The sequence below is a fragment of the Diprion similis genome, chromosome 2, assembly GCF_021155765.1.
Source record: "Diprion similis isolate iyDipSimi1 chromosome 2, iyDipSimi1.1, whole genome shotgun sequence".
Lineage (NCBI taxonomy): Eukaryota > Metazoa > Arthropoda > Insecta > Hymenoptera > Diprionidae > Diprion > Diprion similis.
In genome coordinates, this window is record NC_060106.1 from 16,875,782 (window position 1) to 16,891,644 (window position 15,863).

Sequence of the window (15,863 nt, forward strand, 5' to 3'; positions counted from 1 at the left end):
TTGCTTGCAGATTTGTATCGTTTATCGTCGTTAACATGTGTTATGATTGCTGTTTGTACATCGTTATCAATTATACTATATAGGTACTGTTGTAAATACCAATGGGCAATATTTTATCTATCATGATATTCGCGAGGGGGTTGAATTTAAGGATCATGTACCGCGGAACGAACGGTCAAACAAAGTTAAGGATAAAACTGAGGTAATTATCAGCCCAGATTTAACGGGATCAAGGTAATTCAGCTCTGACGATTATCAGTTTTTGAAATCATCAAGCGTCTATGAGGGTAGATATTACCTGCAATTATCATGGTGAAACTGGTGTGATAGTTCAAGGATTTCAATGGTACGGCGAATTTTTTTCGATTTCGAAGCAACTTTCGAGGGTCTCGTAAAGTGAGATTAGAATTTTCTTAACGTTGTTTGTATCTGTTTATTTTTTTTACCATTTTTTTTTTTTACATTGCAATAATTTAAGTCGCAGTATCGAATCGGGATGGAAAAATTATATTCCAAAGTTAGCTGGTTAAAACGGCGATATATCGACTGATTTAAGCTATATATGATCAGAGAGCGTTTAACATATTATATCATGAACACGAAAACGTGAGATATATCCTGCAAATCAATACATATATATGAAAATAACACGGAGATTATGTATAAAAAATCGTGTTAATCAATCTATATCTCTAAGTTGTATAAATATATATGTAACTATATAGAAATGTATAACAACGCTTTGTTAATACGAGCAAAAGATAATATTCTTCCAAGACGTTCTTCCAATATTTAAAAACACTCTTCATCGACTCTTTAAAATGAATAATATTTTTTATAGTTGCCCAATCATTGTAATCTTGCGATCCGTCGAGTATACACCCAAAAAATGTTTGTTTCATGTGTGATATAATTATTTTGAAATATTACACGGTGAGAACTGTAAATACACTTTCCTAAAATTGCACCTGCATGATTTTTTATTTTGCGTCAAGTTCGATCGGTTTTTCAAATTCGGGTTACATTCAGAGATTTCACACAGTGCGAAAAAATTTTCCACCAGGACAATGGGTGTTTACGATTGTAGACCATCGCGAAAGTTTTTCTGTCTTTTTCGTCACACCACCTGCGTTGTATATTTTGATTTTCCGATGACGAATAAATTTCATGAAAAATATGATTAAGAAAATCTTACACAAATACTTGTATTATGTTATACAAATCGTAAGTAATTGCGAGCTGGTTTGTTAAAAGACGTTCTTGATCGCCCTCAAAAAAAGGCAATCACTGACTCGATGGCTTAGAATTTTTTATTCCAGTGAATATTGGACTGAGACCCACGAGCGGATTAATGTCAACAGGAATGAGAGCTGCTGCTACTATGTGAAATTGAGTAGTTAGTATTTCGCCTGAGCCTCTCTAACGAGAAGGGCTATTTTGTTCTGAGATCCGGCAAGGGTTTGTTAGCTTAGAATCAAAGCCTAATAAGGTCAATTTGGTAAATAGCTCTCTCTCTCTCTCTCTCTCTCTCTCACATTGTTCTACAATGTATCATCGTAGTAGTATGTATATATTTCGGGTATGTTATATAATGTTTACCTGCGCCAAGACTCAATTGACCGAGCTTTTCGATCTTAATTACTAGTTACACAAACTGTTTGCTAATCAATTATCACAGATCGCAGTGACATTGAAGGGTGAATGAATACCTACAATTCCTAACAATTAGAAATAAATGATTTCGGCATAGGCTGCGATGTGAGAATTCACATCAATTCCAGTTTCTCACAAATTTGCCCGACTTCCGAATTATTACGTAGTTTAATACTGCTTGGGAATTTACTAAGTGATTTGCAATTATAACTCGAAATTCAATTTGACGTTCATTAATTCCGACGAGAGTGAAGCAGTTTATATTCAAAGTGAAGTTTGTTTGCTCGTAGGTCAATGATCATTATTCATACAATATCAAATCACTATTATTCTAGCGCAACGAAATTTCTGGTGCAAAAACATACGATATTGCGTTGGGAAATGAACTTTGAATTATCCATCAGCTGGGAAAATAGAACTTGATTCGTATTACCGTAAATCATACAAACAATGTAGAAATTTTCTAATTTATATGACGAACGATGACAAGAAATTTCGTTAATTTCTTCCATCACAACTTTGTTAATTAATTTTACAAGAAAAATATCCTACAAGATTGTTTGGTAATTATTATAATAAGCACGGTGTCGTGACAATAAATATTTGCTAATAGTTGATACGTATAGTTGTTCGAAGAATAGGAATTAAGGAATAACGGTTTAATATTGTCTCATAATGAACCAAAGAAATCTGCGGTCCTTCACAGTCGGCATACCTATCTATATGCTGATGAACGTGTTTTAAGTTGTAAGTACAAAAAAAAATAAAAAAATAATAAATTGAAGGCAAACGAGAGAAAAATTATATAAATATATATATAATAGATATTTGGCAACGACACATATGAATTATATAGGACCACGTTAAATGTACATAAACATAACATAAAGCAGTATATACCTGTATAAAATGAATACCTAACATACATATATAGTATATATATACCTATATGCCATATGTATACATATACATGCCGTATTCTGTAAATAATTATAATGGAATGTTGAATCGTGCAAGAATCGCAGTATCGATAAACATTGCTAATAAATTCATAAGAATTGGTTAGATTTTATATGTAAAATTAAAATATGACTTCATATGTATGATGTAACATAATTGGGAAAAAGGACATGTTTAGCCAAGTATGTAATGGATTATAAATTACTGAAACATCAAAGGCCTGCGCTTACTTTCGAAAATTTTCGTATTCGAATTTGTGCAATTTTTATCACTCCCCCTGATATTCGTGATATTTTTCATCATGTTACTTTTCATCCTACTTCACCGCGTCCAAATAATTAATTACAAACTTTCCAAAGTCGAAATTGGCACAGGTCCTACTCGAGATGAAATAACTATTCAAACTCCAGTTATCAACCTCTCGTTTCCCGCTAGGCCGCACACTTCTAGTAAAGTAAACTTCCATCTCATCGACGAAATATGTCTTGTTAATAGAAAGCGAGACGTGATTCATTGCGCACCGATTTGTTCTTCAAGGGAGATAGTAAGTGACGTGCGCGTCAAAGATGAGAATTTTTGGTAATGTTACGTAATAATATTTTCTCCGTTTTACGAGATAAGTGACATCATTTATCTTTTTATAAATTATTATAATATGAATGGTTGCCTTCGTAAACATTGAATAATATAAACAGAGTAACCAACAGTTGATTATTCAAATTGGTATTAAAATTAAACGGATAGAGCAACGTAAACTAGTAATAATAATAATAATAATAATAATAATAATAATAATGCAATGTATGATATTATTAAAATTCAGACAATAAAATGTTATTATCGATGTTAAATCCTTCACTGCATTTTTCACGTAACGTAGTTCAGTGGACATAAATATTGTTTTTCGGTATCGTACGTGATAGAATTACCCGACACGTTATTTACATTACAGAAAGTGTCTAGAAAAGTGGTTTTCCATATTTTACTGTAAGCAGAAGGCAGTAGTTGAACTTATGGCTTCTTATGTATCCGTTTATGCCTTCTTTTAACAGACTTTATATGATTCAAGTCGTTGGTTTGCTCCTCCTCCAACATTTCTCTCAGCTTTTCTATATGCTCCTCGTAATCAGGGGATTCGGAAAACGAGTCAACATCCATTTTCTCAATAACAGGTACAGTTTTTCGAGCACTGGTCAACATTTTAGTGAAAGCTGCGATCTGTGCGGGTGTTAGAATAGACACCGCTGTACCCGGAGTACCAGCTCGACCTGTTCGACCTGATCTGTGAATGTAACCTTTGATGTGTTTTGGCAAGTCGTAGGAAACGACTAGATTTACACCCGAGATATCCATTCCACGGGCTAAAGCATCCGAGCTAACCAACCTGAAATAAATCAAGTAAGATCGATTAAGAGTGAAATTATCTGTGAATTAACGAAAATTAAAAATCAGTTGAATTTTAACAATCCTTTCCAGGCTTATATACCATGCACACGCTGTGACTTACACTTGAATATCTCCTTGTGCGAATTTCGACAACACACTTTCTCGTTTTTTGTAATCCAAACGTGCAGACATTTCCGCCACAGTTAATCCTCTCTTTTTACCCAGTAAACTGATTAGCAAGGCCAATCTATGCGCTGTATTTCCGGAGTTTGTAAACACCAGCGTTCTTTGCACTTCGTCGCTTCCAGTTAATAGTTGGAAAAGAGCAAGTGGCTTGTTCAAAGTCTCGCACTCTACAGCTTTCTCGACTAGTTCGTCCGGACTAGTGTAACGCCCAACAAAATCTCCGGTAGCTTTGTCCAAATTTAAATCTATATCTTTGTCTTCTGGTAGAACGGATGTGAATAACTTGGGTTGAAATAAACCAAGTCTACTCAGCTTCTCGGGGTCCTGAGATAACGTCGCGCTAAACAATAGCTTCTGAGTAGGTCGATTCCTAATTTCAAAATATTTAGGGAGTTATAGTGTATAGCAAAACTGTTAGTTGTTGAAATGTTAGTATTCAACAAAATCAGCAACTTTTATACGTTACTTTGAGTCAATGTTGGATATATTAAGAGTGGCTGATCCGTAATGTGGAGCCGGAAGATGCTGCAGCCAATCCGTGGCTCTATCAGCTTCGTCGATGACAAGATATCGCAGTGAAGATAGTGAAAATCCTTTGGTTCTTTCAATGTGATCTATCAGGCGACCAGGTGTTGTTACAATGATATCTACCTTGCTGATGTAGTTTCCAGATCCGTCTAAAGCAGATATTCAATGTGTTAACAAGTCGGTTTGATTAGATGCTATCGTATAACTTCTTTTTTCCTGCAAAAGTGTAAGTTTTTATAAAATTCAAAATTTCTTCCAAAATTCCATCATGCCCAGATTTAGGTACAAACCTTGTTTGACAAGTTTTTCCTGTTCTTGCTGAAAAGTAGCAGCACTTGAGAGCAATGTTACCCGCAAATTTGTATGCTCTGAATATGTTTTCATCACTTTAAAGACCTGTGCAGCTAGCTCCTGGACTGGAAGTACGACAAGACAACGGACTTTTCTTACTAATCGATCCTTTAGCAGTTGAATAATTGGTAAAACATATGCAAGTGTTTTTCCTGGAACAAAATTGATCTATTAATGGAGACATGGATATACTTGGGAAACAACCACTGTGATATTAAAGAGAAGACATAAATCAGGCAAATATATCTAGAAAAATATCGTGTAATAAATACAATTCCATTTACCACTTCCCGTAGGTGCTGAAATGCAAACATCTCGTGGCCACCAGCCCACTTTTCTATGCCTATCGCATTCCAGTAACCATGGTATGATGTTTGCTTGAACTGGAAAAAGTTTTGTTGCTCCGCTTTTCTTAAGAACATCTATTATATCAGAATCTAAGATCGATTCGAAGTCAGATAAACTAGGGCCGCTATTTACATCGGCAGAAATTAGTTCTGGTTTTGACAACCATTCAGGTAAGACACGTTTAATAACTGGTTTCTTCTTGTGAGAATCAGATCCGAGAATAAGATAATCAGGTTTCTTTGCAGTTGCCTTTTGCGTAGAACCTGTGGTTTCTGTCAAGCTTTCATGCCGTTCACTAGCTGCAAGGTCGTTGACTTCTGTAGCAGTGAAATGTTTAGACGGTGTGATTGTTTCAGGAGTAGCTGTGTCTTTGCATTCTGCTTCGTTTTCTTTAGTAGCCAAGGTCTTTTGTTTCTTACGCTTCTTCTTCGCAACCGTAACCTCAGAGCCGTGAACTCCATTTTGATTAACTTTGTTTTCTTGTGTTGCACTCTTGCGCTTTTTGCGCTCCTCAATTTTCTTCAACAAAGTTGTGTAGTGGTCTTCTGTATTCGTTGAATCTGTTACATTATCATCGTTACCCTGATACCTGAAAAAAATATAAAAACGATAAGTTCATCTTAGACTGTCTTTGACCACACCAAATTAAAGTTAAAAAAGCACTGAAAATTTCTAAGGCTGAAAATAACGTAGGCAGCATGAAACACGTGCGTCAAACACGTGGGTGCCGTTGTTCATTGTCAGTTGAAACAGTCATTCGAAAATTACGTAAAGACATAAGAATATAAACTAGGAGATATGAAAAAAATTATCGAACCTTACCTGTTTACAACAAAGAGACTCATATTTATGTCACCGCTGAATTCACGTACTGTTATGAAAGGTAAATTTCAGAATCGCGCTTGGTAACCCCTTCAATGAAACTTAACCTAATCTGAACTTTAATATACTTTCAACACGCTGAACGTTGCCGCTGAATTCCGAGTTCCTCAAACGCAACCCAGAGGATGCTGTCGTACCTTATTAAGCTCAATTTACACTCTTTGCTAGCGCTCTACATTATCGACTTTTCAATTTGATCGATTCAATATGATTCCAACATAGAGGTAATAACAGATAGAGAGAGAGAGAACTGAGGTAGCTTTTAAGGGCGGTTTACAATATCCGTAACCGTAACCTAGCGGCGCCCAAGTCGAACGCACCCCGAATTGCACGACCGTTCCAACTTAACTGCATCTTGCCCACTCTGTCTGTTATTATCTTTCTGGATTTCACCCGACTAGAAAGTGTAGGATCCATGGAATACACGGTGGCCGTTGACAGAACTATCAATTCGGCCTCGAAATGAGGACCTCCCCTACCATCGGCAAATTTGGGACGTTCCAACTTCCAAACCTGTATATAACAAGACCGTGGCTAGGTGTTAGAGTGGCATCGAATACTGATTTATAAAGTCAGTAGAAATGAGAAATATACTTTGTCAACGTTAAACCTTACGCGAGAAAGTTTGAAAAGGTCACAAGTGACGAAAAAATTATATGTGACTCAATGATACGTGAAAACGAAATAAGGAACCGAATGAGAAAAAAAAGATTGATTCATTTTTCAGAATCGTCGTACGCCATCGTGCGGCAGCCGGTGAATAAGCAGCGTTGGTTGAAGCAGCCGGTAACAAAATCAGCGCGTGCCTCGTTTCTGTACGTATGTACAGTGTACACGTATCTCTTTTCATTGATCTCTGACTACAGGTTTGCGGCGTCGGAAAGTGTCGAGTCCTCCGCGAATACGCCGTTGCATGTCGTGAATTTAATAGATATCGGAGGAGAGATAGTTCTATAAATAAATAAACGTCGTGGAGCCGGTAGCGAGAAAAGTTTTTAAAGAGTTTTTTCTTTATTTCATTTAACGCACAGTAGTGAATGAGGTAAGCATCGGTTTTTCTAATTTTTTTTCGATTTTTCTCTGTTCTTCTTTTTCGTGGCAAAGGGAATATTCTTTGATATCGCGGCGGTTTAACCCCTCCTCGTTTCATAGACTTCGGCAAATATACCGGAAAACGATTTATCTGTCGTTCACTCTGTTTACAGATATGTCTGAAACAGATTTGTTAGCCAGCGATCAAATTGACGGCCTAGATGGCTTAGAAAATGGTCAGGATGGCGATACTTTGATGCGAGGTGACGGAGATCATAACAACAGCGAAGCAAACGTTGATGACCCTGTAAGTGATCGTTCAAATGTTGCTAATATCCATCAACGTCGTACCATTAGACTTCCTCGATTATTAGAACTACGTCATAGATGTTTATAGATTATTCGACTCGCAAAGAGCTTCCACACGGTGTGCCGATTCCCGTTATTCACGACTAGCAGCTCGACGCGTTCGTGATTATAACTAATTTCATAAAGATTGTTTTCTATTATGTAGCATCTGACTTGTATTCATCATTTATCAAAAGATTTATCCCATTGTAATGTTTTACGAAGATCTCGTGGCTCGAATCGTCAATATTATAGTAATCAATGTCTAATTTTAGAAAAGTTGAAAGACCTTTGCGTGTGTTTTTTTTTTTTTTTTTTTCTCTTCAAAAATATCCTTCACTCTGAGAGTAAAGATGACCATGTTCATGTCCCTGAAATCGTTTTTTTCATATTCTTGTCAGCAAAACCATGAATCAGGGTAAGTGTTATGAGATAATTTGTTAACAGATGAGCTGAGCTTATTTCTCATCTTATAAATTCTGATTGTTTCAGCAGAATTTTCATCATAATTCAGTTGTGTTCCTGATATTTATTCAAAGCAAACAAAATATTTTCTTCGCAAATACATTGTTAGAAATTGATGTTTAACAAGCAAGCCTTATGTTTCATTTGATACCTCAGTTATACAAACCGTTCAACGTTCTATATATTGTATTCAGAAAAAGAAATATCTTCTCTCTTTAATGTAGGAATTGGAGGCAATAAAAGCACGTGTCAGGGAAATGGAGGAAGAAGCAGAAAAATTAAAACAATTGCAATCCGAGGTTGACAAGCAAATGAACATGGGCAGCCCTCCTGGCATCAGTAAGTGGGTTGTAAACAATTAAAATGAGACAACAATCTTTCATTGTTATAAATATAATTACGTAGGCAAAACTCCTGTCATTAACTGATCGATAATTCTTGAATTACAATTACAGCTAGCCCATTAAACATGTCTTTGGAAGAGAAAATGGAAGTGGATAATAGATCGATTTATGTTGGAAATGTGAGTAAATTCACTAATCATTTGATTATTTTTTCCTACCTCTGTGCACTGAACGAATTGGTAGTGAATTACCTACACTTCAAACATTTTCAAGGCAAACAGGATTGCAATAGTTCGAGACTTCAGTGTGGATAATGAACTAATTTAAACAAACGAATAATAGGTTGATTATGGAGCAACAGCTGAGGAATTGGAGCAGCATTTCCACGGGTGCGGCAGTATCAACAGAGTGACAATTTTGTGCAATAAGTTCGATGGTCATCCCAAAGGTTTTGCTTACATTGAATTTGGGGATCGTGATTCGGTCCAGACTGCGATGGCTATGGATGAGTCTTTATTCCGAGGTCGTCAAATCAAAGTGATGCCCAAGAGAACTAATAGACCAGGCATGTCAATCACCAACAGGTAATTTCTCTATTCATAGTTGGAAATGTTGAACTGTGTTATTGAATTGACAGCAAATTTTCACCAACTTTTGCAAAAATTCATTCGCAGAGGACCTAGAGGAGCACGTGGATTCAGAGGAGCTGCTCGAATCAGTCGTGGTAGCGCCTATTTTGGCTGCCGATATGCAAGGCGACCCAGGTAATATCGGTCATTAATATGTTACTTATTCACAACTGCGTAGCTTAATTTATGGCTCTGGGTGTTTTGTTGGAGACGATTTGTTCCGAATATTATATAAAACAATAATCGAGTAATTGTTATTTTTATTTTATAAGCATGTTTCGAGCCAATGATAAATAATAAATAAATATACGGTGTTATGATTCTCAGACGGATTTGACTTGATTTTAATTTGGAAGTTTTAAAACTTTATAGATGTGTGAAACTGTTTTCTTCAGAAATGCACGTTACTTCCATGTAGTTGACTGTGAAAACAAAGTTCTCTATCAGTTTGTAATACCACAAATAATGAACGTTACAGGTACTTATCGTTTCTGATTGTCACTTCATCAGAGTATTCATGTTTTATAAAATCGATAAATCCTGCCCAATATTCTCCTATAAATCGGGATATGACAATTATCAAATACTTGTGTGAATTTAAAGCTTCGATTTTGTATTATTTTTGGTCACTTTGTTCGATGTGTTGATATGAGATATTTTTCAAGTTTGAACGCGTATTAGTCAAATATAGCTCAGTAACAGTATTACAGTTTTTTTTCTGTTGCACGTAAAGTAGCAATAATCCAGTAGTACTAGGATACCACTTTCCACTTTTCTATTTTATTTCGTTCTGTAGAAGTTACTTTTCAATGGACAAAGGACACAAAAATTCACAAAATAATTGAAGTTTTATTGTTCCTCCCTTTTTTTTTTGTAACGCCACAGAAGTTACAGGCGTGGCTACTACATGCCCTACTGACGCTTGTAGACCTTCGATATGAGGAGAGGTGCCATCTGATTCATATTCAGGGTGAGTATTTGGAAATATTTTTTCCTGGTATTTTATTCTCATCACAGCATGGTGATTTGAATGAAAATGAGTAATTCATTCGTGCAATGATATAGCCAATAGAAGTTGGAGACAGTTGAATCAATGCCGCCAGTATTTGTAATACCAACTCTAATTTTTCCGGATTTCCGTTTTTACACTTTGAATTGTACCACATTCAACGTCTGTAAGCTTGCTACGAATGTTGAATGACATAATGTGAAGAATGGATTATCGTTTTCATTTCGAAACCTGGATGTTCTTACACCGATTTCTTCATTACTGTATAATGTTGCTACCGGCTTTAATATAACTAGATTTTGTGTGCCTTTTTTAACAATGGAAAATAGCAAATTGACAGTACTGGATCAATTGTTGTGTACATAATTATTTGTGAAGAATGAAAGGAAGAGCCTACATTAATATTTGCAGTTCAACTAGAACTTCATACAAAGTCATATTCTATGCTGATTTTTCAAGGCTCAAATAACTTCTCATCTAAGGTGTAATACTAATTGAATTATCGAAATCTTGACGTAACACTGAAGATATTATTATCGACTAAGGTTCTGTATTCGCTAAAGCACATATTTTCATCAAATGCACAAAGGCGATTGCTAGTGGAGTCATTTATATGCTCAAAGAATCGTGTTTTTGAGAAAGGAAATATTATTTTTCCATTAGCGGGATATTACGGTTAGCAAAAATAGATGCAGCTACTACAACATAGAATATGGCTCTTAGCGTCCTGTTGATTTTCAATAGTGACTAATAGTCTCAGTCAAATATAATTGCACAACAGAGCACAGTATATTGTTAAATATTACTTTTGAAGTATCTTATGAAATTTTATGAATATTGTCATCTTAATTGACTGAATTCCGTTAGCCCGATAATTTATCCAAACCTCCCCCCTTTGAGTAAACTGTGCTGTGTTGCATTATATTTTTATCTTATGCATTCTGTCAAGAATGTAGCCATTGTAAAAATTCATTCCCAAAACTGCAAGTTAATCTTCGTTGTAATAAGAAAATTCATGTCTCTTCATATTTATGATATGTCCACAGAAAAAAAACTCAAACGATGGAAAAAAAAGAGAGAGAAAAAAAGCCACATGTCAAAAGAAAAAAAAAGATTGGACAAAGCGGGCACAATTATTCCTATTTCGTAATTTTATCGAATCAAAAAAAAAAAAGTAAAGATGAAAAGAAAGAAAAAAACGACAACAAAGAAAAAAAGAACCACTGATTCTTTAATACCAGATCGTCAATCATTCGCAATTGTAGTTCAATTTATTTGATAATAATTGCAGCAATTTATTTTTTAGCGTAAGTTTTCAATCACCCTACAGAGGCAACTTATCGTAGGTCTTCCCGATCTCGAAGATTTTAGGTAGCTGCAAGTAAATATTCAATTTTTATATATTTGACATTGATTCAAAGAGGGAGAATGTTTCTCATTCAAAATATATTCTGTCGTTTAACCATGTCGATGGCAAACATTTAAAAGATTCATTTCGTACGTAATGATTATTGATGTATCAATCTAGTGTTGTAATTTATTATCTCTGTACTTTAGGCACCATATATTTTTTATTACAAAATAAGTGTTCATCGTATAACTATAACGCGACAGCAAAAAATGATGAAAACAGCAATGAGACCTGGATCAATAAGAATAATATTGTAGCAATCAGTTCTTCATGTAAAAATGTTACATTGAATACTTTTTTCCTTCAAATTCTTTTTTTTTTTTCTTTTTTTTTTCCTCATGCCTTGGTAAGTTGGAATGATTTTTGTAGGAGCAATTTTTTTTTGCGTCGGTATTGTAATTATCGATCAAGACAAGCTGTCGTTTTGCTATTTATAGTTCAATGCCCAAGTTAATTAAACAAATTGTTTGAGTTTATTCCTGACTTCGATTATTTTATTTCATTTTTTTCACTTTTCTCTGAAACAGTTTAACGTACAAGTAATATCTATTGGTCCAGATCATTTGTCTTATAGCAATTTGTAAAAATACAAAATACGAACTCATGCAATAAAAATCTGTCATTAACTTCATCATAATTCCAAATATCAAACGATTGTCAGGCACATAATTATTCAGGTATTGTTTTATGTACGCAGTAAATGCTCATGGCAGAACACCTTTTTCATATGTTATACCTACAAAGGAGTGTGTTTGGAATCACAAGTTCTTTGGAAAAAAAACATAAAATACCCATATGTTAATTCATGTGCTGATGTCTAGACAAAAGAAGCAGATAAGAGAAAAAGAAGAAACAAATTCATTGAACTACAATCTGAATGAATAGAATTATATCCCATAGTTTATAACTAATAACGAGTTAATCAGTTCATTGACCAGTTTTGTATGCATTTGGTGAAAGAAGTTGCTTTAAAATTCTTTTTAATTATAAAAATAGTTTTTCAAAAGCAACACAGTTTGATGTTATTGCAATTTTCATTAAGTAGGACCGTTTTAAGAATAGATTTTTAATTTGATTTAAAGTTAAAAAAAAACGTGTTGAATTCTACTTTGTAAGACGAGGATTGATCGTTATTACCGATATTTATACAAAATGTACTTCCGAGTGCGTTTTGAGCACTAAAAAGTTCTGGTGTTCATGTTAGAGACCGAAAGTCTAATTAAACCCACATTACTCCCATGTCGCTAAGTATTTTGCAGGTGCGGTGCAGCATCACCTTCGATTCAGCGACATAACACGTATTCATGAACAATTTTTATTTCTCACTAGGAAAAAAAAATAAGAAAAGAAAATAGATAAGAGGAAAAAACATGTTAAAAAATAAATGTAAGATGATTGAATGGACAAATAAAGAATCCTTATGCATAATTTTGAGTAATTCAAGTTATAATTTTGATAATATTTTAGATGTATATGTGCGCAATATGTATAAAATACATATACATACTAGCATAGAAAATTTCACCTGTTTATTGATTATATACACTTTGATGAAGTTATACAAACCTCTAATAAATAAAAGTCGATTTCTATTCATTTGGCTACGTAAATATAGAATTACAGAAAATTCGTACTGTAATTATGAAAATAATTCATGGCAGTGGTATGATTGCATGATTTGAATTGTACACCATCTCGATTAGACGTGATTTTATCTGAATTAATGCTTCGAAAATTCCAATATCATCATCATACGTTACTGATTCTCTAGAGTGAATAATACATTTGCTTCTCTTCAAGATTGACTTTTATTTTTCTTACTCTCCTTTATGGATATAACGTAACGTTGCGCAACATTTAAAGGTGGGGAGTATCCGTCTGCATACGTTGCATCTTCGAATAGTACTTCGTACTCTTCAGTCGCGGTAGTCGGTAGCTGATTAACAACAGCCTTGTAAAAGCATGTTGTTTGCGGGTAGAGCGCCATAACTTTAAAAGCAAAATCATACTGCATTATAGAGTTGGGAATAACCGTAGTTAGTTATAAAACAAGCATATACCCATACCTATAGATCCTTTTGGAAATAATGCGTGGGCATCTGTCTCTGGGTTTGCTCGCATCAGAGGCAACGGGACAACACGTCGCTTTGAAAGAACGTGTCTATCCTTTTGTTCCTCATCTATGTCATCGACTTCATATTTACTCGTTGTTGGATTAAATTGAACAACTTCAGCAAGAATCCAATTCTCCTCTTCTTCTGATCCCTTTACGAGCGCGGCAACCATATCTCCCATCTGAAAAATATTATTAATATATCATTTGACGTAAATTCAAATGTTTTACAAACTATTCCCTTCATACCTTTGCTATATATGTAACTTCAGCTGGAATTGCGCCACATAGTGGGGGCGGTTTTGCTCCAGGTGATTTACCAACGTAAAGTGGTAGAGTTTGTGCAGAGCTTAACAACATTTTCATCAATGCACCTCGTCGTATTGTTTCCTTGTTTCCGGCATTACGTGCCTACATAAGAACGAAGGTTTTTGTCATTCTTTCACAGTAATTGAACAATTTGTTAAATTTCATGAATAACATATCGCTAGCAAATAACTGTTTTCCAAGTGTTTCATATATTTACAAAGTATACAGACGAGTGTATATTTTTTGTCTGCAATAAAATTATCGTGAAATAGAATCTGAATAATTTGGACCACCAGTTGTCTAAAAGTATGTAAAATTGTTAGACATATTCTCAAGGACTTCATCTATGAATATGGCAATACTTCATCTGGAATTTATATTTTCACTTGGATTTGTGAACTTTCTCTGGTAATGCAAATTTTTAATACTCTGTTACTTTTACATTAACGTACTTGAATTCTACGCTCATTTCGAATTGCCCTAATTTCGTTAATTTTAGCCAGCGCTTTTCGTATCAGCTCCTCTTCTTGTTGAGCATCAGAAACAGCAGCGCTATATAAACTTTTTAATTTTTGTTGATAGTAAGGAGAGACTTTATCGTCTGGTGTTATTTTATCATGAGCCTTGGTGATATTATTCAAATTATGTTCGGATCGATTGCGTTCTTCTTCTATCTCAAATATTAAATTGTATATGTTCTTGAGCCGCTCCTGAAACATCCATTGTTATTCATATCGTATAAACCATTTGACAAGGCTGATTTAAAATTATTTTGACAGCGAGTTTGATTTCTGAATATGCTGCTGGTACCTGTATTTGATGTGCCGCTGCGTCAGCTGTGAACGGCATCTTTGAAGGAGAGCTCCTAAAATTGTATTTGAGAAGTTGGGTGTTATAACATCCTCAGTAGTTGGATGCAGATGGTTTAAGAAGGTGAAACAAAACACTTTTAAACTGAGAAACAAGAATTCCTACACAAAACGGTAGGTCTGGGGGATTTTTTTTCGTTTCTAAAACCAAGAGCAATTCAATGCTATGAAGTGGCTATGTATGTACTCAGTGTTTTGTTTACGTATGAAGAATTATGTTAGAGGTTAGAATAGTTAAAGTCAACTTTGACTGATTTTTATCACGTTACATGTAACTATGTGACAGTTTGTTTGTGATAATCAATGACTGCTCTGATTGAATCATAATGAATAATTACGCAGATTAGGAAAAGTATATTTTTAGTTAACGTACAACCAAATCCATAACGATGTATATATATAAACACATACATGGGCTGAAGTTACTTGGCGCAGTTCTTTATAAAAATATTATTGCTTTACAAATGAATTATAATTTACAAATTGTGGGATAATTACAGTACACAAATAATTGTATAATGAAACCTTGAGTGCGGGATAATTGAAAAAGTATATGCATAATCAGATATTCACAACTTCAACTCGGTGGCCTCCCGCCTCGGCGCTGTGTTGGCGCGTGAAGATTGCGAAGGATTGCGAATGTGCGAGACGATCAGTATTTAGTAGTAAAAAAGTGAAAACCCACTGAAAACCACAGATGATGAAAGCAACATGGCGGCTGAAGCGTCTATTCAAATTCTTATAGGTATGTCTATGGAACTACCGACCGAAATTTAGCATCACAGCTATTTCAGCCGATCATGCAGAAAGTAGTTCGGAGATAAATTCACAATTGACAATAATCTTCGCGGACGAGTTTTGCTATTACTTTATACGCAATTTATCCGAATAACGGCGATGGGGTTCAATTAATTCTCAGAATTCCTGACCCGATAAGTACGAAAAGGAGAATTAGCTAGCGATCCTCTTTACCGAGCGGTAATTTGATTAGATTTTGATTCGGTTGTTACTTCGTCTCGTCATTCGGACGAATTTCATAG

At 34.8% G+C, this 15,863-nt stretch overlaps 3 protein-coding genes across 5 annotated transcripts; 1 reads left to right on the forward strand and 2 right to left on the reverse strand.

Annotated features, from left to right (window-relative positions):
• Nucleotides 1-3,450: 3,450 nt before the first annotated feature.
• LOC124416029 (probable ATP-dependent RNA helicase Dbp73D) lies at nt 3,451-6,355 on the reverse strand. Its single transcript, XM_046896852.1, has 6 exons — nt 6,235-6,355; nt 5,349-6,001; nt 5,004-5,216; nt 4,652-4,862; nt 4,121-4,555; nt 3,451-3,997 (listed from the first exon to the last, which is right to left on the reverse strand). The coding sequence occupies exons 1-6, from the start codon at nt 6,255-6,257 to the stop codon at nt 3,625-3,627; spliced, it is 1,908 nt and encodes a 635-aa protein (XP_046752808.1). The 5' UTR covers nt 6,258-6,355; the 3' UTR covers nt 3,451-3,624.
• Nucleotides 6,356-6,812: 457 nt separating this feature from the next.
• On the forward strand, nt 6,813-12,303 carry LOC124413144 (polyadenylate-binding protein 2-B). Of its 3 annotated transcripts, none has more exons than XM_046893536.1 (8): nt 6,813-7,109; nt 7,500-7,633; nt 8,364-8,478; nt 8,595-8,662; nt 8,826-9,067; nt 9,158-9,247; nt 9,998-10,082; nt 11,168-12,303. In XM_046893536.1, exons 2-7 carry the CDS (start codon nt 7,502-7,504, stop codon nt 10,029-10,031), a joined length of 681 nt encoding a protein of 226 aa, XP_046749492.1. In that variant the 5' UTR covers nt 6,813-7,109; nt 7,500-7,501; the 3' UTR covers nt 10,032-10,082; nt 11,168-12,303. The 3 variants fall into 3 exon arrangements, with proteins under 3 accessions (XP_046749492.1, XP_046749483.1, XP_046749501.1); XM_046893527.1 differs by lacking the exon at nt 6,813-7,109 and adding an exon at nt 7,122-7,336; XM_046893545.1 differs by lacking the exon at nt 6,813-7,109 and adding an exon at nt 7,123-7,336 and having other exon boundaries at nt 10,007-10,082.
• An 857-nt stretch (nt 12,304-13,160) lies between these two features.
• On the reverse strand, nt 13,161-15,364 carry LOC124413135 (SAGA-associated factor 29). Its single transcript, XM_046893515.1, has 6 exons — nt 15,235-15,364; nt 14,765-14,819; nt 14,407-14,664; nt 13,895-14,056; nt 13,599-13,827; nt 13,161-13,521 (listed from the first exon to the last, which is right to left on the reverse strand). Coding segments are annotated over exons 1-6 (900 nt in total). The 5' UTR covers nt 15,237-15,364; the 3' UTR covers nt 13,161-13,327.
• Nucleotides 15,365-15,863: the final 499 nt, after the last annotated feature.